Raw genomic sequence first — 27,919 nt, forward strand, 5'->3', positions numbered from 1 at the left:
AAACGTTAACTGATTTCTTCTCCGCCGATGCTGCCAGACTTGCTGAGTTTTTCCAGGTAATTCTGTTTTTGTTTTGTCCTTAATGAGCTTAATTGCCCGCTTAATTGTTGGTGGGCGCACTTCAGACTGCTGTGCCCGCCCGCTGAGCGAGATATCGCACAAGTGCACGATGACGTTGGGACACTCGCCCAACGTCATCTTGTACTAATTTGCGGCCAGATGGGCCAGGCATGTGCCCGCCCGTAAGATGTAAAATTCTGGCCTATATGTTGTACTTTTTGCTTCAACATCACTGAAGTCAATATGCTGGCTTTTCTCTGGGAGAAAGTTTGAACTGTGCACTCACAAATTCAGAAGCACATTTACCAAGAATAGGTTTATGATTTTACCACACTGAAGTGAAAATCTTTGCCTGGTCACCCAATCATTTTACTTATATTTATATGAAAAATTAATAAGTTGACTAAAATGTGGCATTGAATCAGTTTGAAGCACTGACTAGTCATCAGAGCTTGAAGCTTCTCTGAGCCGTACAAATATTGATTTCTGATCTTTAGAAAAAGTCAATCTAAAAGCCAATCTTTTTCTTAGTGTCATCTTTAAAAAAGAAGGTAGGACAGATCTAGGAAACTATAGCCCATTAGTCTGACATTGGTAACAGGGAATATGCTTCAGGGAATTATTAGGGATACAACATATGACTATTTAGACAGAGAAAGACATAACAGGGAGCTTGAACATGGCTTCGGAAAAAGGAAGTTGTGTCTTACAAATCTGACTATGTTTTTTGAAGAAGTCACCCCAAGATGGAAGATGAGGGAAGCCCAGTCGGCATTACATAAACATTCAAAAAGCTTTTGACTGGGTGCCGCAAAAAAGGGTTCTCTAGAAGATTGAAGCTTCAGGTATTAGTGAGTTATTAGGTGTTATGGAAACAATTTGAAAGCTTGATGATACTAAAATGTGTGTGTTTTTGGAGCGTACACAATACTCGATGACTTCAGACAGGTTTAAATGTGCCAGGGAATTGGGCTTTTGACTCATAAATGATGTTTAATTTAGAAAATGTAAACAAAGCGACAATGGTGGAAATTTTAACCCTTCCCTTAAATGAGAAGAGGGTCAGGGGTGGGGACATAAGGTAAAAACAAAAAAAAACATATAACCCACCCCAATCCACCACATAAATGCCTACTGTCATTTTCCAATGATATGTCTGTGTACCATTCTAGAGGGGAACTACACCTCATCCTCATTACATTTAAACGAGGTTGCTGTAGTGCAGTTGGCCTGGCAGCAAAATAGAGATGGGAGTCACCTGCTGAAGGAGTGAAATAATTTTTAAGAGCACTCTTTGTGGGCTCTTCAAGCAATTCTTCTGCTCTGATCAGCAGGTACCCCTTCCAAAACCCTGGACTGAATTTTACAGGTACCATGGATAGGGAAGCAGACGAGTGGACCCACAAAATAGAGTGCTGTGCCATCAATGGTGAGCCTGCCATCCTTCCTGCCCGTCATAATTTTACAAGTGGCGAGAGAGGCATTGGATGGGTTCCCCACCCCTGGCCCAATTGAGCCCTTTAAGTGGCAACTAATGTCCATTTAATGGCCTGATCCTGCTGCCGCTCAGAATTAACTAGGTGACCGAAGAGGCTTGTGCCCAACAGATTTGTCCCTGAGGAGTGCTGGTCAGTGAAAGAGGGGGGTGCCTCCTTTCTGTGGCCCCTTGCCAATCAGAGACTCCCATCCCACATTTTTCCCTCCATACATCCATCATTTTTAGGCCAGTTTTAAGATAATAGCATAGCTAGAAGCTATTAGGTTCAGCACGTGACCGACATCTTAGAATTGATTTTTATATTTCTGTGGGTCAGCAAAAACATTATGTGCTCTTAATATTTAATGTATTTAATTGTAGAAAAAATGTAGAGATAGGTGTGTCTATAACCACAATAACGTACCAAAACACATGGCAGAAGAAACAGATTGATTGAAAGCAATGCACTTTGGTGGCAAGCCGAAGAATTAACCCTAGATCTGAGACCCATTAACACTTTTAAATTTATAGTATTATTTGACCTTTTTAAAACTTAAATTAGAATAGTTTCTTAAAACCTATATACCATGTACAGACTATTTTCATGTCATATTCACTATAGTAAGCTGACAAGGTATAGAAACCATTGTGTACTAACATTGGGCCTAACAAAGCCATTTGTGTTCTGTAATTTACAATCACTCACATGTATTAATCAATGACTGATAGTAACCAGCCAGAAACAGTTGATTGACTAAGTAATGTACCTCAAATAAGTGATAATTGAAGAACTAATAATTTATCAAGACTGTGTTATATTCCAAAAGCCTGTAAGGAGTTTTAAAATGTATAATTAGCCATTGAGAATTCTGCCTGTGGGAACAGCATCAAATCAGATGCTGTGTCAGCTCAGCATCGCTTTAGCCTTGACCATCTCAAAGTTGAGAACAGACAATAGTTGGTGACAATAGATTGTGCAGACTCAAATAAGAAGACACTGCAAAAGATACATTGTTCCTTTAGATAGACAACGTACACAGGTAGCTAAAATCCAATGAAAATAATTCAACAGTGAAATTGACCAATTGCAAAATTACATCAGGCATGATTAGGCATGAGATAAAGGTAATTTAGGGGTTAAAAGTAGAGGTTCTGAGCAACATCTTTCCTCCAGTATCATATCAGAAAGGATAGATGTATCCTCTGCATGGCATCTCCCAGGGAAGGGTGGCAAATTTTAAGAACTGATCACTTTAAGGTTCACCTAATCTGCAAATTGTGTCGTTTGCTAGTTGCAAAGAATTGAGTTAATTAAGCATTTAAATTTCACCTTCTATATGTCTTAATTAGAATCTATTCAGTCTAGAATTTATCAGTAGTCCTACATATTATTTCATTATTCCACCTTAAAATAAACCTTCTAATTTCAGCACTGAAGTCTCATGATCTATACCTATAACTGTTAAAAGCCTCACAAAAGTACTTTAAGTATTGGTAAACTGATTTATGATTGGATTCAGATGTACAATTTATACATCCTAATCTAATTAACCTTAATCTAATCAAAAATCTCACACCCCACCCTGTCCAACATGCTCCCCGCCATCCCTTTCACCAGGCCCGGCGAGATCCCAGGCTTAGATTCCAGGGCATCCGTGGCTGCTCGTCCTCCTGGGCCTTCTGCAGTACTGGCAGTGGCCACTGTTCCTGGAGAGTGACAGAAAGCTAGCCTCAAACTGCCAGGCAGAGGCGGGCTTGTAACTGACATTTATACTGGGATTCAGGGCACCCACCCTCAGTGTGTAATCCAGCCCCATGACCCTGGGCCTGTCCCTGTTGTTGGCAGTGGTTCAACACTCCCATTTCTGCTTCATATTTCTCCAGGTCCAAGCCCCACAATCTGTCCCAGGGACCGTTTCCACGAGTCCCCGGTTGCAGCTTTCAAGTGCTGACTTTCCCACATCGCATCCGGCTAATCTGTCACTCTAGCTGGCTGACAGGTGGGAAACTAAATAAAAAATATGTCCTGCTGTTAACGCACCTCCATCGTCCTGCTACACTGCCCAGCCACTCCTCCCCTTCCCACCCACAAACGCGCTTCCCCACTCCCACATAGCACCTCTGAATATTAGGGTCAACAATTTTCACCTCACAATAGTTTAAATTGCAAAGTAACGTTTCATGGAGCTGCAGTTGAAAAGCAGGTCAACTTTACAAACTAGAATCTGCTAGTCATGGGGAGGAGAGATCAGGCAATCAGGTGTAGTCAGTGGTCCTGATTAAAATTAATAACTGGAATATTGTGAGGGCCTTGAACCAGATGCTCCAACCTTCAATGCCAGACAGTCAGATCAGTCTTCCCACCAAGCAAAGTTCCTTATTGCGAGTGCTGACTCATAAAACTTACCCCATGAAGCAAATTTCAAAGCCTCAGGTACTTTGAACATTTTTTTGGTCACTAATTTCTACAATATAGTATAATCTAATAGCTACTAATACAGCTAATAATAGTTTCAGATCTGTCAACATAAAACAATATTAAAACCTTGATGCATAGAATAATTGAGCTGAGTTTTACTAAGGGTTCCAATGATGGTTGGTAACCAGAAAATAAGACTTGCATTTATATAGTGCCTTTCACCACATAAGGTCGTCCTAAAGCGCTTTACAGCCAATAAAGAGTTTTGAACTCTGTCACTGTTGTAAAGTAGGAAAAGTAGTAGCCAATTTGTGCACAAGATCCCACATACAACAATGTGATAATGACCCAATAATCTGATTTTTGGTGAAATAAGAACAAAATAAATCTGGAGAAACTCAGCAGGTCAGGCAGCATCTGTGAAAAGAAACAGAGTTAATGTGTCAGGTCGATGACCCTTCATCAGATCTGAAATGTTAACTCTGTTTCTCACCACGGACGCTGCCTGACCTGCTGAGTTTCTCCAATTTTTTTGTTCTTATTTCAGATTTCCAGCATCTACAGTATTTTGATTTTGTATTACTGATTTTTAGTGATATTGTTCGAGGGATACATATTAGTCAGGACACCCAGGGGGTCGGGGTGTTGGGGGGAGCTCCTGCTCTTTTTCTCTAATGTCATGGAATTTTTTTGCATTCACCTAAGAGGACAGATGGAGTCTTGGGTTCACCTCTCATTCAAAAAACAGCATCTCTGAGAGTGCAGCACTCCTTCAGTACTGGACTAGAGTGTCACTTTGTGCTCATATCTCTGGAATGGGTCTTAAACCCCCAACCCACAACCTTCTGACTCAGAGGTGAGACTGCTACCAACTCACTCTAATACACTGTAATGAAATATATTTGTTAATTACAACTTAGTGGTTGCAGGCTACATCACAGCAAGCAGCTATTGGCCTGTCAAATAATGTTCACTAATGTGCAAAGCAGGCAGCTGAAAAATACTTTATGGGCAGAATTTTGCCCTTGTTGGGCGTGTAGGCCCCACCGGCTCGGCAGCGGGCGCACAGCCAACCCCCGCCATTGAAATGGGGCCCGCCGCCATTTTGAGTGGGCGGGCCAATTAAGGCCCACCCAGCGGCCTGCCCAACAGGAAGCGCTGTGCACTTCCTGTCCTGGGGGGGAATCCCCAATGTCAAAGTGCACTCTTTCGCGCATGCACGCAAAAGAGCGCACTGCTCCCTGAGACTAAGTGGTGTCTCAGGGAGATTCGTGACAGGTAAGTAAAGTCTAAAAATAGATAAATATTGAAATTATTAACATGTCCCCCTCATGTGACAATGTCACATGAGATGGGACATGTTAATAATAAGCACACAAAATTTATTAAATGTTTAAAAAACGGACATGAAACTTCATCCCGCCAGTGAATGATGTTTCATGAATAATCAGAAGTCCGCCAGAATTAAGCTTGGACGGGCAGGTCTTTAATTATCTTAATGAGCCTGTCAATGGCCTCAATTGGCCATTGACAGGTCGGCGGGCAGACAGCTGATTTCGCTGTCCGCCCGCCTTCCTAAAAATTTAAAGGGACCAGGATGACGTCGGAGATTCCTCTATTTTTTTAAAGAGGGGCAAAAACCTGCCCTATATCTTTAAGTTAACTTTTTCTAAATTGTTTTAAATATCATAAACAAATATTTGTTTACAGAAGGCAACACTTCAAATCCTGCAGTGAGCAATCTGATTCAGATCCAACTGATCTACTTTGGAAATCTAATTCATATTTACACTTATTATTCTGTAAATAAAATAGGCCCAATCCCAATAACCAATTGGCCCATTAAATAATGATCCCTTTCTACATCAATCAAGTTGGTATGGCCTATTGAGATATATGTAGCATATGTAGAGACTAAGACTTAATTTCAAAGGGAATGGGATAAATATTTCATCATGTGATTATGTCACATGATTAGGCATTAAATGGTCAGGTGTCATGTGGTCAGAATGTCACCTGAGCTGGGTGGAAAAGAACCCAACCCATTATTGGAAACTCTACTCTCAATGCTTCACCCACTCTACAGCATATTCCAAGGCCCCAACTCCATTCCCAGTACGCAGCTATCTTGTGCATTTAACCGGCAGACACACTATCCCGACTACAGTGCCAAATTCCATTCCATCCCGCGGTCCAAGTGTGCATACACTCACACAAACTTGCTCCCATGCTTTCCAACAGCTCCCTGGTATCTTTTTTCCCCACCCAAAGCTGTGCCAAACTTCAATCCATTATATCGTGGCTACATATCCTGAGGAACTGTGATATCTAGCAATAGTGTACAGCATGCTATTATATATACCTCATTGTCCCAGAGTAGGAGGTGGCAGCACTAAACAAGGTAACCGAGAAACCGGTATTAAATAAGACAGGATCTTGTAACGATAGAATCTGGCGCTAGCACTAAGTGAAATAGATGCTTACATTGAGTGAGATGCACTCTGGCATAGAAAGAAACAAAGTCAGGTGCAGAGTGGATAGATCATGGCACAAGCATTGTGAGAAAAACATTGCAACTTATCAAGCTGAGAGAAATACTGCAAACATCACTAGCGTTAAAATGAAACAAAACTTTTACAATACAATTAGGGTTTAAAGTGTCCCTTTCATGTTCTGTGCTTTCCATGACTATTTTTTTTAAAGATTATTTTATTGCCTCTCCCACATTTTCATCTATTCTCCCATTGGCAGGCCATACATCGTTGTCCAATCAGAATGACTGCAAGACTGTGATCGGCTTTGCTTTGTAATTGGTCAGCAGAATATAAAATTTAAGCAGGGGTAAACCTGAACGACACCAGCTCACCTCCTCTCCTTCTAAAATTAAACACCTTATTTCTGTATGATGCTCCATACTCTGTTCCAGTAAAGAACTCACTCTGCAGTGAGGCTTGAAATAACAATCTTCTAGTAAAGAGCCAAGTGTTTGGCTGGATGAGCAGCTACGTCGATCTCTATGTCTTCAGTTTTGAAAATATCTGAAGTTGTAAATGAATTTTGTATTTTAGCTCCTTAAAGGAACATTTCTTCAATAAAGCAAGTGGCACTTTATTTATAGAATTTTATGAGTTTGAAAAGACATGTGTTAATAATTATGCTTCTCATAAGTGATCTCATGACATATTTACATTACAACGTTATTAGCATATGAGGAATGAAAAAAGAACTTGCACTTATAGGGCAGAATTTTTTCCCTGTCGTGGGGGGAAGTTGATGGGCGGGCGCATGCAAGCGAGCTTCCAATCGGCGCCCCCAATCGGAGGTGCGGCGCCATTTTATGTGGGCGGGTCAATTAAGGCCCGCCCAGCATGACGTCTGCACGGAAGCGCTGTGCGCTCCCTGTGCGAGCAGGGGGGCGGTGGGGGGAGGAACCCCTTAAATCGAGATTCCGCTCTTTCGCGCATGCGCACAAAAGAGCGCACTCATCTCCTGAGGCAAAGTGCAGCCTCAGGGAAATCGCCTTCACTGTCAACAATATTAAAGATAGAAAAAAGAAATGCCCTTACATGTCCCCTCATGTGCCAATGTCACATGAGTTCATAATTTCCATAACAAGTTTATTAAAATGTTTAAAACCCAACATGAAACTTCATCCTGCCGGTGGATGAGGTTTCATGTTTTATCTAGTTGCCGCCAGGGCTCCTGGCCTGCCCGCCAACCTTAAGGTTGGACGGCAGGTCCACTAAGTGCTTTAATTGATCTGTCAATGGCCTCAATTGGCCATTGACAGGCCGGCGGGCCCGCAGCTGATTTTGCTGCGCCCCCGCCTTCCTGAAAATTTAAATGGGGCGGGATGACATCATGAGTTCCGCCCGACGTCATCCCACGTCATTTTGCACGTCTGCGAGCGGGCCCCGCCCCCGCTTGCCAACGGTAAAATCCTGCCCATATAGTGCCTTTCATGATCTCGACAAAGTGCCCTACTGCAACAAAGCACTCTTGAAGTGTAGTTACCACTGCGATGTAGAAAACATGACAGCCAATTAACAAAGAAAAAGGTCCCACAAACAGCAATGTGAGATAATATGAGAATCTGTGTTTTTAGTGATGCAAGTTCAGGGACAAATATTTGCCAGGTCACAGAGAAGAATTCACCTCCTCCTGTTCTAAATAGCAACCTGATCTTTCACATTCAACTAAGAAAGCATTCAGAACCTCAGTTTAATGTCTCATCTGACAAGTGTTAATTGTATATTAATTGTGTTTACTAAAATGTTGGTAGTGGCTATTAATTAGTGATTCACTTGAATCCCTGCAAATAGACACTGACTGAAACTCTGGTTTTTGGATTAGGAAGTATACATTTATAATGTGTAACTCTGTAAATAAATATGAAAGCTTGTAAAGACTGGTTCCAGTTATATCCTTCACCAACTGGCTATAACATAGTGGCTGAGGATGGTTGCCTAAAGGTGAATGTTGGAGCTAAGAAAATAAATTCCGACAGAGAACTACAATCACAGTAGCCATTGTGAAAAACAGCACAAAGCAAGTCTGAATGCTTGAGGTATGATTACCATCCGATGTTCTCAGAGTCCAAACCACGTTGTAAAAGTGAAGGGGATGTGTAGACACTGGGTTATGTTCCTACTGAAAGGGAAACAAGTATGGCCTTGGTGTTGTAGCTTCTTACAAGAAGTAAAATCAGGATTGAAGTATTTTGTAAGTTGGATCGGTGTCAGTTGGATAGCGATGAAGGTCTGGACCTTCTATTAAAGTTCTTGGATGAAATTTATAAGAAAGATGATCCATTAAGTACCTCTGAGGCATGGTCAGACTTTGATAGATTTCTGAAAACAGATGGGCATTCTATGGAAGAATATATCATTGCCTTTAACACATTTGTAAAAGATTGGTGAAATGCCATGATCTGTTCTAGCATTCAAATTGCACTAAGGTGTCTCATGTAGACAGCGTACTGGTTTCAACTGGTGTTCCGTTCTCAGAGAGTCTTCTTGCTGGATCAGATGTTGTTGCCTCGAAAACATTTTTGGAGAAACAGTCAATTCCTTCAGCCTTCGTGGAACAAATAGGGCATTCCACAATGACATAAATAATGACTCAATTACTGGACCATGTTGAAATCTGACAGATACTGGATGCAGGCCCCAATGCAATGGATGGATTAAAAACAGACAGAATGAGGATGAAAGCACCTTTAGCAGATTAGGTTGTTATATCAGAAGACAGAATTTGAACAGTAATAATAGACAAATGAGTGCCAGGAATGGCCAAGGAATAGTTAATAGGTACTTCAGGTGCAACTTTAAGTATCATTATGCGATGAACTGCGTAAAGCAGAGAGAGGCAGAGTCCTTAAACTGACACATTAAACAGAAAATTCTGAGGAAAAGAATGAAATAATGATGAATCTGAACAAATTTTAATGGTAACCAGAAGTTTTAGTCCTATGCTGAATGTGATGGTCATGTGCCCACGTAACTGTGCAGTGCTACATAGTACTAGCACTTCTACAGTATGTGGATTGGATGGTTTAAAATGTTATCTTGACTCACTAAGTAGTGAGAATCAATGTAAATTTAAAGAAAAGAATTACTGCTTGCTTTAGGTTTGGTGATGACAGTACATTGAGATCACTAAAGAGAGTTGAATGTCCATGTAAAATAGCCACAGTAACCCATTTCATAAGTACTGATCTAGTCTCCAGCGAGGTATTTATGCTGTTTAGTAACCCTTCTGTAAAAAAGGCACGAATGACATGGAGAGTGAAAAGGCAATTATTTTTGGGAGGTCAGTGAACCTGTAGTTTACCCAGTTAGGATATTATTGAATCCTCTTAACAAAATCTGATGTTTCTCATCAAGAGTGTTGACAAGTATCAATGGCATCAGGTGATAAGAATCAGAGACACAAAAAGCAAATTGTTACAAAGTTACATACAAAATTTGCTCAGCCTACTTTTAAAGGTTAAAAACCCTATGAAAAATGCAGGTGTGGTTGACGAAGAGTATACAAGGCTAATGGAAGAGATTATTGAGTGTGAAATCTGTAAAAAGTATCAGCGGACACCACCATGTCCTGTTGTAAACCTTCCATTGACACATGGCTTTGATGAGGCAGATCTAAAGGTATGGGATAAAGACAAAAATATTTTCATTCTATATTTGTAGACCTGGTGACCTGATTTAATCTTTCTACAATAATATACACTAAGGACAAAAGGGTTATAATAAACAAGTTCATGGAGAAATAGATAGGGACAAGATTTGGGGCACCAGCAAAGTTTATGACTAATAATAGAGGGGAATTTGCCAATGATGACTTTAGAGATGTGTGAAAACATGAACACCATAGTCATGAATATTGCAGCTGAAGTCCTTTCTATAATGAACTCTGTGAAAGGAATCATGTGGTGATCGATGAAATGCTGCCTAACATTTCAGCTGATCAACCAAACTTCAAGTTGGCAACCACCATGGTTCATGTAAAAAATTTGGTCCAGATGGTTGGAGGGTATACACCCTACCAGTTAGCCTATAGACAATATCCCAAATTGCCTCTGTGCTGTCTGATAGTCCTCCTGCTCTAGAAAATACTACAATTGGTTCCATTTTTTTTGCATATTTGGATACTTTACGTGCAGGGAGGCAGGCTGAGGTCTCAGAGAAGATTCAGAGCACTGAAGCATTGTGTAAGACCTTCAGCGACAGAATTTAATACAGGAAATTTGGTGTATTTTAAAAAAGGAGGAAACGGGGGAACGCCGAGACCCTGGAATAGATCATGATGGTAAAACACTGCAACAAAACTGTTAAGGTTCATTCCTCATGATTAATCAGAATTAAATACAAAACCTCCGATTCTGAGCAGCTGATGGAAGTAAACAAGCTACTCTGAACCTGAAATGCTCATGTATTTTGAGATGAAGGTCCTGGGAACAGAGCATGGTAAGCAGATCAAGGGCTAGGTAGAGGTAATGTGAGTGATCATGACATACAGGACAGAGCTATCATATCAAAAGGCCAATTGCTCAGCATGGGAACTCAGGTGACAAATATACCAAAGGTCTAGAGAATGGAGAGATTCAACAATTGTGGGACATGCAGGAAAAGCTACTGGCAAGTTTAAGTACATACATACAAAATAGGAACAGAAGTAGGCCATTCGGCCCCTTGAGCCCTCGAGTCATTCCATAAGACCGTGGCTGGTCTGTTTGTATTTCTAATTCCACATTCCCATCTACCTCCAATAACCCTTGATTTCCTTGCCCAAAAATAATCTATCTACCTCCAATTCAATGACCCCGCCTCCACTGCTTTCTGAAGCAGGAAATTCCAAAGTCACATAACCTTCAGACAAAAAAAATTCTCCTCATCTCTGTCCTAAAAGGGCGGCCCCTAATTTTAAAACAGTGCCCCCTAGTTCTGGACTCACCTATGAGAGGAAACATCATTTCAATGTCCACCTTGTTCCTATTGGTTGATTGTTCAGTATGACAGCTAAGAAGTGAATGGCATGAATGAGTGGAGTATAAGTAAGGAGAGTGCAAGTGCTGATAATAGGTCCAGAAGTGACTCTTTTATCAGAAAACAATAACACGCCAGAGAAAGACCCTCCAGTAGTGCAGGAAAGCAATCATGCTGTAGTCATCCTGACAGACATAAAGTACAAGTAGAAGCAGTAGCTTGAATAGAGTAGACAATGAAATAAAGGTCACATCAGAGCAGAACTGGAAGCAGAAGTCCTCATGACCATAAAGGTTTGGCAGCTGCCAATAAACTTGAAGATAAACAAATAAGGGAGGCAAACAAAGGGACTTAGTTGATTGAAGAAGGTTTGGAGTTTATTCTGACGAATCAAATAAGGGGCAACCAGCTTTGTCACATGGGTGGATTTGTACTGAAAAAATCCTTGCAGATGGGACTTATTAAAGCGAGACTAGTCGCTAGAGATTTTGAAGAATGACTGGATGATACAAATGTTGGAGCAGACTCTCCCACACCTGGAAAAGTAATCTTAAATGATTCTGTCTCTTTGGACACACTATTCCTTTGTCATTCTATGTAACATATTCACAGTAGCGTATCAATTGACATAAAAGTCACATTTCTGCAGGGTGATACTTTTCAGTATTCCCGTAACCGTTCAGAGTTGGCAGCAGATACAGACAGAAAACTATAGAAACTAAACAAATGCCTAAATGGCTTGAGTGATGCTTTCAGGGTATCAGTTTTCTTTGGTGCGATTTGTTTTGCTGAAAAACTGACATTTTCAAGTAAAAGCAGATCCTGCAATATTTATTGATATCATAAACAAAAACTTTCAGACATCTACATGACACATGATAATGATTTCTTATAGGATGGTTCTCCAAAATTTGAGAAATATGTTATTAGACTGCAGGCGGTCCTCAACTTTATGATGTTTGAGCTACGATGAACGGCATTTACGACGTTTATAAATTGACACCGCTTTGACTTTCCCATGTCAGTTTCGACTTTCCGATACCATGCCAGCGAACAAGTTCAAACGTTCACACGTGCACATCAACGTTCTGCGCCACCCATCTCCCTGACTCAAGATGCTCAATTACTGTTCCGATGCCATTAGTACAGTGCTGTGCTATATTTCTATATGTGTTTTTAGCTTATGTGATTTTATTATGTCAATATAATTGCTATTTATAACATAAATACATTAATGTTGCTATATTACTCAACTATAATAGACAAGAGTACAAACTTCTGGGATATTTTAGTGAAAATAGGGTATTGGGCCTTGGTTCAGGAACCAATCCCCCATTTATAACATTGTTCTTAGGGGAAAATCAGTTTCAAGTTACAACGTTTCGACTTAAGATGCTGTTTTCAGGAACCAATTGTGTCGTAAGTCTGAGGACTGCCTGTAGGATCGAATTTAAAATTGGGAGTCAGGCTTCGGGGGCTTTTAAAAATATTAGTTTAGCTATTAAGCAGGGTATGTCTACAATAACGATCCTATTTAGTGAGTGTTACTCCCACCTCAGTTAGACGTTCTAGGTCCTCACTGAAAGCTGATATTACATCTAAAGAAAAAACAGAGAAATTGTGAAACTTGACTGGCTGGTTGAACTGCTGGGCACTCAAACTAGACCATATACTAGTTTTGATGTGTTGGAGTTAAGTACTATAATGAAACACCCTAAATTCAAGAATGTTTTAAGGACAGATCAAACATTAAAAATATTACATCTGGAGAAATGCGTACTTAAGTTGCTATCTTTAGATGATCCAAAGTACATAGTACTGGTTATCTTTAGTGATGCTGCATATGCCAATCTTTCTAATAGGTATTAGTGCAGCTGGTTTCATAATATTTCTGATGGTTGAAAATAAAAAATGACCATTCACTTAGAAAGCTAAGAAAATAAAAAAGATTGTTAAAAGTATTTTGGCTGCAGAAACAATGGCTTTTGTGGAGGCAGTGGTGCATGTACAAAGACATTGTTAGGTCTCCTAGGAGTGGGTCAAAATCACATTGAATCTACAGCACAGAAACAGAGCATACAGTCCAACAAGCTTATACCATTGATTTGCTCTACATTCCCACTCCATTCATTTTATCTCACCTTATAAGTATACTTTCTCCTCCTTTCTTTCTCATGTGCCTATGTATCCTCCCGTTGACTGCATCTATGCTGTTCACCTCAACCACTTCATGTGATAGCAAGTTACACATTCTCACCTCTGTGTTATCAAGGTTCTCCTGAATTCCTTATTGGATTTATTTGTAACTTTCTTATATTTATGGTCCTTAGTTTTCATCTTCTCTGCATTTTCTCTACATCTACCCTATTTAATCCCTTCATAATTTTAAAGATCTCTACCAGGTCAGCTCTCAGCCTTCCCTTTTCTAGAGAAAAGAGTCGGAGCCTGTTTAGTCATTCCAGATAATAATAACATCGCTGTTCTAGTAACATGCTTGTAATTTTTTTTTTTGTATCATCACCAATGATTCTATATCATTTCTGTAATTATGGAAACCAGAAAAGTTTACTGTGTGTGTGTGGTCAAACTGAAGTTCTATATAAGTTCCACATAACTTCTACTTTTGAATGCTATGCCTCTGGAAATGAATCCCAGTGCTTCGGCTGCACGTTATGGCTTTGTTAATATGAGTTGCTACTTTTAATGATTTGTGGATCTGTAGTCCTAGATCCCTCAATGCTGATAAACCAATTGGACTCTTATTTTCCATAGGCGGCCCTGTTTTTCCTACTAAATTGCACCACCTCACATTTATCTATATTGAAATTCATTTGCCATTTACAGCCCCATTCTGCAAGTTTTTTGCATTTTCTGTTGTTATGATCCTCTCTACTATTAACTATATTCCCCAATTTGGTGTCATTCACAACCATTGATATTGCACTTTAGATTCCTGAGTCCAAATCATCTATGCCCAGTGTTCTCAGCACCATCTGTGGAACGTGATATAAGTCACGAAATCTTGGAGCACCTTCCCTAACAGCACTGTAAAAAAACCTTCACCATATAGGTTGCAGCAGTTCAAGAAACCCCACCACCACCATTTCAGGGATGGACAATAAAATCTCAGATTTGCCAGTGAAGCTTACATCCCAAGAATAGAAAACAAAATTCTAAAATTATATGTTAGTTAATTTGTTAAGGAACACATGTTGGATATGGTGGATTGGAACATTCCAAGGAGTGAAGTTTGGAAATACATTTTTCGAAGTCAGGACATGCAGAAAATATCAGTGTTAAAGGCACAAGACCTGTGTAGTGAAGTAAAACAAATACTGAAAGCTTCTCGACAACAGGAGCTGAACTGGCTACATAGCTCATTGGTGGCTTCTAGCGGTAAGATGTATGTACTGCATGAGGCAAAGGACATCGTGAAATGCTTAATAATCTAAATAATTTGGTACAGTTAAGCATGTCCACAAACACAATTTGAAACTGGGCATAATACCAGGAAAAAAGGATCATTAAGAATGCCGTAGTACAACCCAGCCATTTAAAATCTTTCACACTGCTTCACACATCAGCTTTTGGTTTTCCCCAGCTATACTAAATTGAGTGTCTCATATTTCACAACATAATGATAACCAACTTAGAATAATAAACGCTGGCCACAGTATTAAGAGATAGCTGAGGAATCTGGGGAATAACATTCTAATGATTTCTTAATAAAAACACATCGGATTGATTTAATGTATAAGCAAAGTCATTTTATAATAAAAATAATAAAAATCCATACACTTTACAAAAGGCAAAATGAATCACAGGAACAGATCACAAGACAAACTGAGTTAGCTTTAGAGAGATTGTCAGGTTACCGTCAGTTTAAATAGTTGAAAATACTTAGAAACTCATTTGGAATCTAATTTTCTTGCAAGTGTTATTTGTGAATTTACTGATCTCCAAATTGGCTCAGTTGGACATCTTAATAATTGGATAAATTTTTATAAGTACATTTCAATTTAACACCCTATTTATACACAACATTAGATTACTAAAAGGTCTTCATGAGAGGTATCAAAAACTATACTGGTTATTTCAGGTGCTGTTTTGATTTTCTTTTACATTAATTCAAATCCTGCATTAACCACATCACTTGCCCAGAGGTCAAAGCACAGCTGCATTTATTTGCTATTCCCCATTCTTACAGGAGAAAACACTCTGAACTGAACTGGATTTGTGTTCATAAGAATTTTGGTAGCTTGGTTCATCTGACATGTCAGCAGCAATGGCCCCCCTAAATATTTTTCACTGTGTGTAGCCTGTTCATTTTAGTGTCTGGTACTTTTAAATTTTTTTGCACAGCTGTGCACACAAAGAGGGTGATTTTGTCAACAATGTGCCATTTCTGACGGTGTAATTGAAAGTGTGCATCACTTCCGCCCTTTCTCCTTTTGCCATTTCCCTCACAATTATAATTAAAAGTTAAAATGCCCATGGCATGCATGGGAAACAAATACAGTTCCGTAGCAGGGCAAGTTTTTCATTGGTGAAGCCCTCCATTAGCTGTCAATGCTGCAGCTACTGGCAGCCAACAAAAGAGCCTCCTGGACAAAAAAGGGAGGCTCTGCATCTGCCAAAAGCCAGTGCCCGTCTTCTACGATGCCTTCCCTGGATGGCTGCATCCTGTGCAGCCTCCCCTTATGGTGCTTGCTGCTAGTGTTGCAACCTCTGTTGTTGACTGGCAAAAGCCCTCCTTTATCATATTCTCTACTCCAGCTCCTGAGGTTGCAGGACTATTGGATGTATGAAACACATTGTTATTCCTACGTGAAGAAGGCGGACAGTGATATGAGAACATGTGTGTCCACAGATTTCACCCATAGAACTGATAAGCAAGGAGATTTTCAATTCATTGCACTATCCACAACCAAAACTTCACCCACCGCACACTGGGCTCCTCCCACTTCGACCTCCACTACTGGCACTGCACGTGCTTCTGGAGACATTGCAAAAATGGTCATTGTGAGGAAAAATCATTTTTAGCAGTTCCCTGCAAACAAACGTGCAAGTTTCAAAATTTGGTACTCAACGGTTAATCTGTTCTGTTTCATTTCAGTTACCCTGCACTCTCCTCCCGTCACCTTCAAGCTTGTCCCCATCACCCTTGACCCTCCCAACATCACCTTGCACCTTTCCTCTATAACCTTTCAACCTCCCTGCATTTCCCTGGACCCTGTCACTGTCGATTTGGAAATGTCATCTCTCCCCCTGAGCCTACACTCAACCCTAACATTCCTCCTTTAATCCTAGACTCTCCCTGCATCATCATTAGAGTTGTCGTTAGATTCCAAGACCCACCCTATGAGACCTTCGATTGTCATAACTTCAGATTGGACCTGGCCTCCCCATCAAATTGACCTCCCCCTGTGACTGTGAACATACCACCTTGCAGACAGCACCCTGAGATGGACCCACCTGTGGACAGTACTGCCCTCATCCTTTAGGCCCCTCATTTTCTTGCTTGACTGACTATCTCCAACAATCCTCTTCCACATCCAAGGCACCAGGCCCTTCCCACTTCACTCCTCCATGCCCCCAACCCCACTCTAGGGGAGGCAATAGCATAATGGTATTGTCAATGGACTAATAATCCAGAGACCCAGGATAATGCTCTGGAACCCCCGTTTTGAATGCTACCATGACAGATGGGGGAATTTGAATTCAATTAATAAAAATCTGGAATTAGAAGTCTAACGATAACCATGAAACCATTGTCAATTGTCGTAAAAATCCATCTGGTTCACTAAAGCCTTTAGGGAAGAAAATCTGCTGTCTTTACCTGGTCTGGCCTAGTTGTAACTCCAGACCCATAGCAATGCGGTTGACTCTAAAATGACCTCACATACGAACATATGAATTAAGAGCAGAAGTAGGCCACTTAGCCTCTCAAGCCTGCTCCGCCATTCAACAAGATAATGTTTGGAACCTCAACCCCACATTCCTGCCTACCACCATAAGCTTTCACCCCCTTGTTTATCAACAATCTATCCAGCTCTAACTTAAAAATATTCAAATATTCAAAATATTCCACCGCCTTTTGAGGAAGAGAGTTCCAAAGACTCGCTACCCTTTGAGAGAAAAAACTTCTCCTCACCTCTGTCTTAAGTGAGCGACCCCTTATTTTTAAACAGTGATCCTTAGTTCTAGATTCTCCCACAAGAGGAAACATCCTCTCCACATCCACCCTGTCAAGACCTCTCAGGATCTTAAAGTCATCTCTTACTCTTCTAAATTCCAATAGATACAAGCCTAACCTGTTCAACGTTTTCGCATAAGCCAACCTACCTATTCCTGGTACTAGTCTAGTAAACCTTCTCTGAATTGTTTCTAACACATTTATATCCTTCCTTAAATAAGGAGACCAGTACTGTACACAATACTCCGGATGTGGCCCCACCAGTGTCCTGTACAACTGAAGCATAACCTCCCTACTTTTGTAATCAATTCCCCTCACAATAAATGATAACATTCTATTAGCTTTCCTAATTACTTGCTGTACCTGCATACTAGCCTTTTGTGATTCATGCACTAGGACAGCCAAATCCCTCCAAATCCCAGGGCTCTGCAATCTCTCACCATTTAGATAATAAGCTTATTTTTTATTCTTCCTGCCAAAATGAACAATTTCACATTTGCCCACATTATACTCCATTTGCCAGATCTTTGCCCACTCACTTAACCTATCTATGTCCCTTTGTATCCTCCTTATGTCCTCTTCACAATTTACTTTCCTACCTACCTTTGTTCCGCAAGCCATTCACTTGTATCAAACTGCTAAAAAGTCTAAAAGGAATGAAACTGGAAGGACCACCCAACAACGACCTAGGCACCAGAAACGACAATGGCAAACTCGGCCCTGTCGACCCTGCAAAGTCCTCCATACTAACATCTAGGGACTAGTCCCAAAATGGGAGAGCTGTCTCACAGACTAGTCAAGCAACAGCCTGACATAGTCATACTCACGGAATCATACCTTAGAGATAATGTCCCAGACATCACCATCAACATTCCTGGGTGTGTCCTGTCCCACTGGCAGGATAGACCCAGCAGAGGTAGCGGAAAAGTGGTATACAGTCAGGAGGGAGTTGTCCTGGAAGTCCTCAACATCAACTCTGGACCCCACTACCGCTGTGCTAAATGGGATAGATTTCGAACACATTAACAATTCAAGACTGGGCAACCTTGAGGCTCTGTGGGCCATCAGCAGCAGCAGAATTGTTCTCAACCACAATCTGCAACCTCATGGCTAGGCATATCCTCCACTCTACCATTACGACCAAGCGAGGGATCAGCCCTGGTTCAATGAAGAATGCAGGAGGACATGCTTGATGCAGCACCAGGCATACCTAAAAATGAGGTGTCAATCTGGTGAAGCTATAGCACAGGACTACTTGCGTACCTAATAGCATAAGCAGCAAGTGATAGACAGAGCTAAGCGATTCCACAACCAACGGATCATATTTAAGTTCTGCATCCTGCCACATCCAGTCATGAACGGTAGTAGACAATTTAAAAACTCGCTGCAGGAGGAGACTCCACAAATATCCCCATGCTCAATGATGAGGGAGCCCAGCACATCAGTGCAATAGATAAATAGATAATAGATAGATCTGCAACAATCTTCAGCCAGGAGTGCCAAGTGGATGATCCATCTTGGCCTCCTCTGGAGGTCCCCAGCATCACAAATGCCAGACTTCAGCCAATTCATTTCACTCCACGTGATGTCAAGAAACAGTTGAAGGCACTGGATACTGCAAAGGCTATGGGCCCTCACAATATTCCAGCAATAGTACTGAAGACGTGTTCCAGAACTTGGTACGCCCTAGCCAAGCTGTTCCAGTACAGCTACAACACTGGCATCTACCCGGCAATGTGTAAAATTACCCTGGTATGTCCTGTACACAAAAAGCAGGACAAGTCAAACCCAGCCAATCATTGCCCCATTAATCTACTCTCAATCAATAAAGTGATAGAAGAGGGTCATCAACAGTGCTATCAAGTGGCACTTGCTGAGCAATAACCTGCTTACTGACGCTCAGTTTGGGTTCCGCCAGTGCCACTCAGCTCCTGACCTCATTATAGCCTTGGTTCAAACATGGACAAAAGAACAGAACTCCAGAGGTCAGGTGAGAGTGACTGCCCTTGATATTAAGGAAGCATTTGACCAAGTGTGGCATCAAGGAGCTCTAGCAAAACTGGAGTCAATGGGAATCAGGGGGAAAGCTCTCTACTGGTTGGAGTCATACCTAGCACAAAGGAAGATGGTTGTGGTTGTTGGAGGTCAATCATCTCAGTTCCAGGACATCCCTGCAGGAATTCCTCAAGGTGGTGTCTTCGGCCCAACCATCTTCAGCTCCATCATTGATGACTTTCCTTCCATCATAAGGTCAGAAGTGGGTGATGATTGCACAATGTTCAGCACCATCGCAACTTCTCAGATACTGAAGCAGTCCATGTCCAAATGTAGCAAAACCTGGACGATATCCAGGCTTGGGCTGACAAGTGGCAAGTAACACTCATACCACACAAGTGCCAGGCAATGACCATCTCCAACAAAATGAAATCTAATCATCGTCCCTTGACATTCAGAGGCATTACCATCGTGGTAATCCCCCAATATCAACATCCTGGGGGGGTTACCATTGATCTGAAACTGAACTGGACGAGCCATGGCTAAAAGAGCAGGTCAGAGGCTAGGAATCCTGCGGTGAGAACTCACCTCCTGACTCCCCAAAGCCTGTCCACCGTCTAAAAGGCACGAGTCAGGAATGTGATTAAATACTCTCTACTTGCCTGGATGAGTGCAGCTCCAACAACACTCAAGAAGCTTGACACCATCCAGGACAAAGCAGCCCACTTGATTGGCACGACTTCCACAAACATTCGCTCCCTCCACCACCGACGCACAGTGGCAGCAGTGTGCACCATCTACAAGATGCACTGCAGGAACTCAACAAGCCTCCTTAGGCAGCACGTTTCAAGCCCATGACTGCTACCATCTAGAAGGATAAGGTCAGCAGACACATGGGAACACCACCATCTGGACTTCCCCTCTAAGCCACTCATTATCCTGACTTGGAAATATTCCACCATTCCTTCACTGTCGCTGGGTTAGAATCCTGTAACTCCCTCCCAAACAGCACTTACAATGGGTGTATGTACGCCACATGGGCTGCAGCGGTTCAAGAAAGCAGCTCACCACCACCGTCTCAAGGGCAGTTAGGGATGGGCAATAAATACTGGCTTAGCAAAGACACCCACATCCCATGAATAAATTAAAAAAAACCTCCACATTCTACATCCCACCCTTCCCCCAGCACTTTCTCAGCCTTGCCGGTCCCGAGCCTCCATGCAAGCTGCCATACCCCTGCTCCCCTCCCTTGTGCCATACAGTTCAACAAGGAAAACCGCTGACCTCAGACATAAGTGCACAAAGCTGACTGATGCACACCACCTTTAAACAAAGATGAATCAGGTGCATGAGATTCTTGCTCACCACTGATTTTATTTTGAAAGATAGGACTTTATTTTTTAGAAAGTTTCAAACTAATGAGTATTCATGGCATACAAATATGTTACAAGTACGAACCCGCCACAGACCAGCTTGGGGCCCAACATGTTGCAAACAGGCCGATGACTTAATCTCGGCATCTGAACCCACCATTGGGAAATTGAAAGTTTCCCGCCCAATTCAGTCACTCTGCACACCACGTTTCCCACTCTTGTGTGCTCCATAAAACCTGCCCTGTAGTATCTTAAGGGGGATAACTTTTCAGCAGCCCGTAAGGTCCCTCCTATGCTGCTTTGCATCAGCATACAGGCATAGCTTACAGGCAATATTGGTCAACAGAAACAGAAATGGTCACTTTTATCCTTGGCTACCCCTGCACAACCAGTTGCATTTGAGCCAAAAGCAGCAGATTAACATTGGGTTTGCCATCGCCTGACTTGTCTTTGGTGATTTAATCAAGGTTTTCAAGATTAGGTAGGTCTCGTTCAACTTTATGTTTAGTTAGTTCAGTACAATTCATGGGACATATCATATTTTTCCTTCTTCTTCTGCAGAGATTTACACAAGCTTACTTATCCCACTTATTTTGTAACTTTTGAGTTTCTTCGCCAAATCAACTGCCATTTCTAGTTTTGCATCATCTGCAAATTTAGCCAATTTACATTAAGTTTCTGAATCCAAATCAGTTATATAAATTGGAAACAGCAGTGGTCCCAACAGAGAGCCTCAATCAGTGCTCCTCGCCCCCATCCTTGACATAATCTTTCTAAGAAATACTCACTGTTTTTTATCTGATCAACATCACCTAATTATCCTAATTAATGATCATTACCTTATTGCTGTTTATGATCTTATTGTGTGTGAAATGGCTGCCATATTTCCCAACATAATTAAGTGACTACACTTCAAAAATGCTTAATTGGTTGTAAAGTACTTTGGGATGACCTAAGATTATATAAATTCAAGTTCTTTCTTTCTCTAATCAAGTTATTACCCACTCTCAAGAATTGCCCTGAAAGTCTAACTTTCAAGTCTAATTGTCAAAAATCTTTTGGAATTCTGGGTACACCACAGTCTATTTGGGTTATCATTTACTTGCAAGGAGCCCAGGAGGTTGTTCAGGCAGGAGCTTTCCCTTCTGAATTTATATTGACTACTCTTAATTAGTTTATTACTGCATAGATAATCCTGAATTCAAACATTTCACACAAGGTTAAAGTAAGACTAATGGGTCTGTATTTTTTGCATTTTTTGAACCCAGGCACCACATTTGACCTATTCCTAATCTATTAGTACCTCTCCAGTATTCTGTGAAACACTCCCGACGATAGTCAGTGCCTCACAAATCTCCTCCCTTGTCTCTCTCAGCATAAACGTCGTCTATCCCTGAAGATTCAATTCCTTCCATGCAGGGACAAAAATGTGCAATAACCCTCAGTTACCAACTCAATATTTGATGCTAAAGCTATTTACAGAAGAAGAAAGCCCCCCCCCACCAATTTGTCCCCCACTCACCTCCAATGACAGATTTGATAATGTTGCTAAAGAAGCACCGGAAAACGTTCAGTATAGTATTCCATTCAGCTTTCACATTGTAAAGGCACCTGAGCCAACGGTACTTGTAAAAGCTGCTCAGTAATGACTCATCAGCTACATCAGGATAACACTTCTTTTAAAAATGAAAATGTATTAGTCCCAGTCCCAACAAGGCATGACTTCAACACTGCATAGTCCACTTTTTATAAATCAGTTGCTAACAGAAAAGAGACGAGACAAAATGGGGGTAAAATTGATCTCAGGTAGTAGTATAAAATGGGCAATAGCAAATCAGGAGCCCATTTTTCCCCGCGTCCATTTTTCTTTTCTGCTGATTTCAATGGAAAAGACAATCATGCAGGATTGTGGAATAAATTATCAATTGGACAGTTTGAGTTGGGTAGACGCATAGCTGAAGAGAGATGCTACAGAGGGATTTTGGGCCTATGGTCTCTTCCTGTCGAAGTCCACAAAACAGTCCATCCAAAAGCAAAAATGCATGATAGTCTAATCTCCCGGTGACACCACAAATTATTAGCATATCAATACTTGATATCAAGGCAATTTTGAAACAGCAGAAATCCCCTACGTTATTTCTTTGCCCAGCACATTGTTAACAACACTACTGATCGTGACAATAGAATCTTGCCAATGCCTCTATATTTGAAGGTCCCTTTAGCCTATAATTCCAAAACCTGAGATGAGCTTTGCATAACTCTGTGAAGAAGGCAGAAGCTCATCACAGATCTGAGCTCCATTTACAGATCACTTACAGTTTGGATCAAGAAGCTAAGAAGAGAATAATTAATCACCAGATTCATGTGATCATCAAACACACAGGAGTTTCACATTGGGCATTTGCACCAGCCTACTTCAACTGCAACTCCAAAAACAATTGCTTCAAACAGGATCACAGGAAGTTACCCATCTACCATTTAGGCTTGGCCACTTACAATAAAACTATTGTAAATTTCCATCAAATGGGAATTTGCAATGATACAAAAACAAGATAAGTGTCAAGAGCTTATGGCTTGAGACAATAGCAGATAAATGCAGGGCATGGATGAGGAAAGGAAGTAAAAGCTCAAATGTAAATAAAGTAACATAATGAAAGACAGCACATGAGGTAAGAGTCAGTTATTGCTAACATTTGGTCCAGTAGTCTAATGGTGAAAGAAGGAACTATATAACTGAACTGTTCATTTAAATAGAAACTATCCTGGATATTGAGGAGGATCAGATGGGCTGAATTGCATTTGCTGCCATAAGTATTCTAAAGATATTCATGCCTTTGGATATGCTGAAAAATTTATTAACCTCACAGCATGACACTTTACACAGATCGCTCTCTTGTCACTTTGCCATCCTGAAGTTTTTCAACAGCCCTCACTCCTTAGCACTGGAAAAATCCAAATGGATGTTATTAAACTGGAGCTTTGCAAAGACACTTATAAATGTAATTCTGAATCACACGTCAAATGCACAAAAAAAATGCGTCCACCAGAGAGGTTTGTTGGGTGGTGAGGGGAAATGAAGAAAGATTTAACAGGTAATTCTCAAATTTTCACCTACTTCTTTTGATGTATGGATCTCTGATGTATTATTAACTTCAAATCATATAACTGCAAGGCTTTTAATCAAAGAAAAGTCCAGTTTCTAACAGGGTTAAATAAACCATGTTTACTCACTGCTGACAATGAAAATTCAATAGTTTTGATTATACAAAAAGGAAGTTAAGAAGTACATTTTTTTTCCTAATTCTTTCAGCTTGAATGCTATAGAAGTTATACATTCAGCAATCTTTAACACCATCATGAGGAAGTTCAATGTAACAGTAATGTCGTACATCATCGCTCGTCCCTTGTCTATACATAAAAGTCAAGTGAAGTCAGTCAATCACATAACTAACTTACTGAAACAGGGATCATCGCTGACAGTCTTCTGTTGCTGTTTTAAACAGACATTTAATCAATTAATTTGAATACCTTCTATCAATAGGCATGCAGTAGTTCAACTCCTTCATAGCCTGAACAGAGTGACCTAAACCTACATTCAGTTAGGTTTCACACCGGAAACAGCAACAACCATTCAGAAATGCTATGAAAAGAGGTACAACCTTCATTAAAGTGTTTCACAAATATTTTCTCAATGTTTGACAAACACAATGTAACAATGCACACAGTGTTAAAACATAACATCAAAACATCACTCGGCTAAAATTGATGCACAGGGACTTCTTAGCTTTTAATCTCTGACAGATCCCCATTAAGGATTATGAGATCAGATCTCAAAACCATATAAGCAATGCCTGGCTTATTTGTAAGCGCCCAGTGAATAAGTTAACAATTAATTTTCAGGCGGTTTTGATTTTGTTTGGAGGGTGGGGGAGAGGAACTGGATTTTGTGAGGGAAGAAACGCATTTGGTTGGCATGAGAATTAAAATACTAAAAACGGATTTGGTCCATTTCCTTTCAGCAGCACAGGCGACTGAAAAAGAAAAAGAGGAGCAGATCCTTTACACGGAATAGAAGCATTTGAAACAAATATCTAAACAGACTTACCGAAGAGCTTGCTGGGAGTGTCCTCACTGTCATTTGATTCCACAGGCACAAGCAGAGACTCACTTAGCTCATTGTCTGAAGTGGTCGCCTTGTCCTCACCTCTTGATTCTGCATTCATTTCAGCTCGGAGGGACAGCAAGGGTTTGCTGAGTTGTTGTCCAGAAATCATGGGATCCTGGGAAAGAAAACGATGGGTGAAACAAGGTTAGCTTTGGTGCACACTCTCTTCCTTATCTAAGTCCCAGGCAGCTTCGGCTGCTATTGCTAGCTGCAGTCAAGTGAAGAGCTATTACAGATTCAATGAGTTTTCCATTACTCTCCGCCCTATTAAAGATCTACTAGCATGTGAGGATTTTGCTACCCTTTGTCAAAATACTCTTTTCAAGGAAAGCTGATTGAAGAAACACTGCAGCGTAAGACATGCAGCCCAGTAATTTTTTAAAGTGCATTTACTCTTTCAAAAAATGTGCAGTTATTGGCAACATCAGATGCATTAACTGGTGCTAACATAACCAGTCATAAACTTTCTCAAGAAAAAGACAAAAAGTTTTCATCCTCCACAGTGAGTGTTCCGCAGCATTGGCTCTAAGTTATTTCGTTTACTGTAAATAAAATAAAATCTACCATTTATAATAAAAACCAACAGATGGAACAATTTTTGCGTTTCATATCTACGAGCAAGGATTACTTAATAAATCCACAAATTAGTTCAACAGGAAGCTGGTGATTTCTGGTTACTTCAGAGAAGATCCAGCTAAAGTAATAACTTTCAGCATTCTCTTTCCTAGATTATAGTTTGATCTGTGTCAGGGACAACAGGCAAGGAAAGGGTAAACTGCTTGTTATTAAACTCTCTGACATTTACCTTTGATGGCTACCGTTGCTCTTGTAAACCTTCACTGGTGAAAATAGGGAATAACTAATCTCCCTGAGCTGCACTTCTGCTATTTATTGAAAAGTTTATGCCTAAATGGCTCTATGTGGAGAACAGGTGACTGGAATTCTTTGTTGGCTGGATAGCCTGCCCTCGGTGTCCACTCACCACATTGGTCGATGAATGCCTGCGGGTTTTTAATGTATTCATTTCTGAAAATGGTATTTGATATGACACATGATAATCTATGAAAATGTTAATCAATAAAAATAGTTTAAGCTGTCATCAAATGCACTCCTTTAGTCAATACTAATATCGCTGCAAACAATGTCACTGTCATCAGGGCTTAATTTGCACAGCACTTAAATATTGGACTCAGTGCATCAATGTGCTGGTCTTCAAAGAGGTAAACACATTTTCCTCTTTTTAGGACAGATGCACTCCACATGCATTTAGCTGCAGTAAATCCTCCCCTTTGAATACTTTGGTAGGTCCACTGGAGGGCAAAATTAATACTTAATTGAATCTCACAGTCATCAAAATAATCAATATTTTTTATTATTTATTCTTTACAATCTGATGGCTGTTTGAAACCTCACGGGGAAGGTTGGAAAGGATTCATGATTTTAACATGCTACCGTTAAACAATGCAACTTTCAGCACGCATTAGGTTTGGGCTGTGGAAAGAAAAGTGACTGGGTTAAGGGCACACTCCGAAAATAAATTAATTTCTGAGATTCAAGCGCAAAAAAAGAAGGGGAAATAGAACACAGCTGCACACATGGAAGCAGGCTGTTTCTGAAACGTTTTATCATATCAAGAGCAGAGCTGAGCTTTCATAATGCTGACATTCCTCATCCTGACAATCCTAAACAAGTGGAAAGGATGAGACCGTAGATATCATCTTTCATCACAATCTCTGGTTCCACAACCAACATGACAGCTTTTTCCTTTTTGCACTGTTAATTACTAAATAAACATTATTCCCAAAGCATCATACTTCCAGAGATAATTAGGCTGCAATATTGTTCCAACATGTAAATAATAATAAAAGAAATAAAAAAAATTCAGCTGCTCTGTGCACATGTGAAGCTTTCACCACAGAGAGGCTAGGTAAAATGCTGGAGCCTGAACAGTGGCATTTTCTAAAATCGAAGATCATTAAATTAACCTTTCGTGCTCCACATTCCTTTTGTTGGATATTCACATTTTCTTTCTTAATGCCTACTCTTGTTTACTTTCACCATAGAATGGCTAATGGTATACAGCAAGCTTTACAAGCAAGTTCTACACAAGCAGTATAATTGCTGCTCTTCAAAAATGATTATTTTCTATGTATTTTTTATTTAGCCATTGAAAATGCTTCTAGCTGGATATTAATTATTACTCCAAGGTAGCGAAAGATCAGATTATTTCCTTTGAGTGTAATGAACACAAATACCCTACAGATAGCGGAAGAAGCAAGTTTCATATACGTCCACAAATTCCAACAGATCGAAGGAAACTAGCAGGTTAAAACTTAGCTCTGAATACACACCGATGAAAAATTTACAAAAAAAACTCAAGCAAATCAAAAGAAACCTTAGGGTTCACCTGTGGCCACTGATCTGTCAGTGACCTTATGGTGTAAGAACGATTCAAAACGGACCTAACCTGACCTTAGCTTTAGGTGTGCTAGCGGTACACACGGGATACTCACAGTCCACGCCATACTCCCTTCAAATATGTAATAAAGTATTCAAGAACTGCTCCTGCAGAGAACACTTCACGCAGTCGGCATTTCCTTCTGCACCCAGTGCCACTGAGCTCAATATTCTTTCAGCTGAGCTATTTGTCTGTCTTTCAGTAGCACAGCATAGTTCAAATGGCAATCCTCGGCCCAAGACAGCTGAATCACTTCACTACCTACATAGTACGCCATTTTGAAGCTATA

General features: G+C 40.6%; 1 protein-coding gene across 1 annotated transcript in view; it reads right to left on the minus strand.

The window, feature by feature from the left end:
- Nucleotides 1-27,919, minus strand: part of pou6f2 (POU class 6 homeobox 2) — an 821,005-nt gene that overhangs the window by 745,559 nt on the left and 47,527 nt on the right. Inside the window, exon 3 of the mRNA XM_078540141.1 lies at nt 25,113-25,287. Within this exon, the coding sequence (XP_078396267.1) occupies nt 25,113-25,287 (175 nt within the window). The remainder of the gene's footprint in view (nt 1-25,112; nt 25,288-27,919) is intronic.

This window comes from Cetorhinus maximus, chromosome 4 (assembly GCF_964194155.1).
Source record: "Cetorhinus maximus chromosome 4, sCetMax3.hap1.1, whole genome shotgun sequence".
Classification (NCBI taxonomy): Eukaryota; Metazoa; Chordata; class Chondrichthyes; order Lamniformes; family Cetorhinidae; genus Cetorhinus; species Cetorhinus maximus.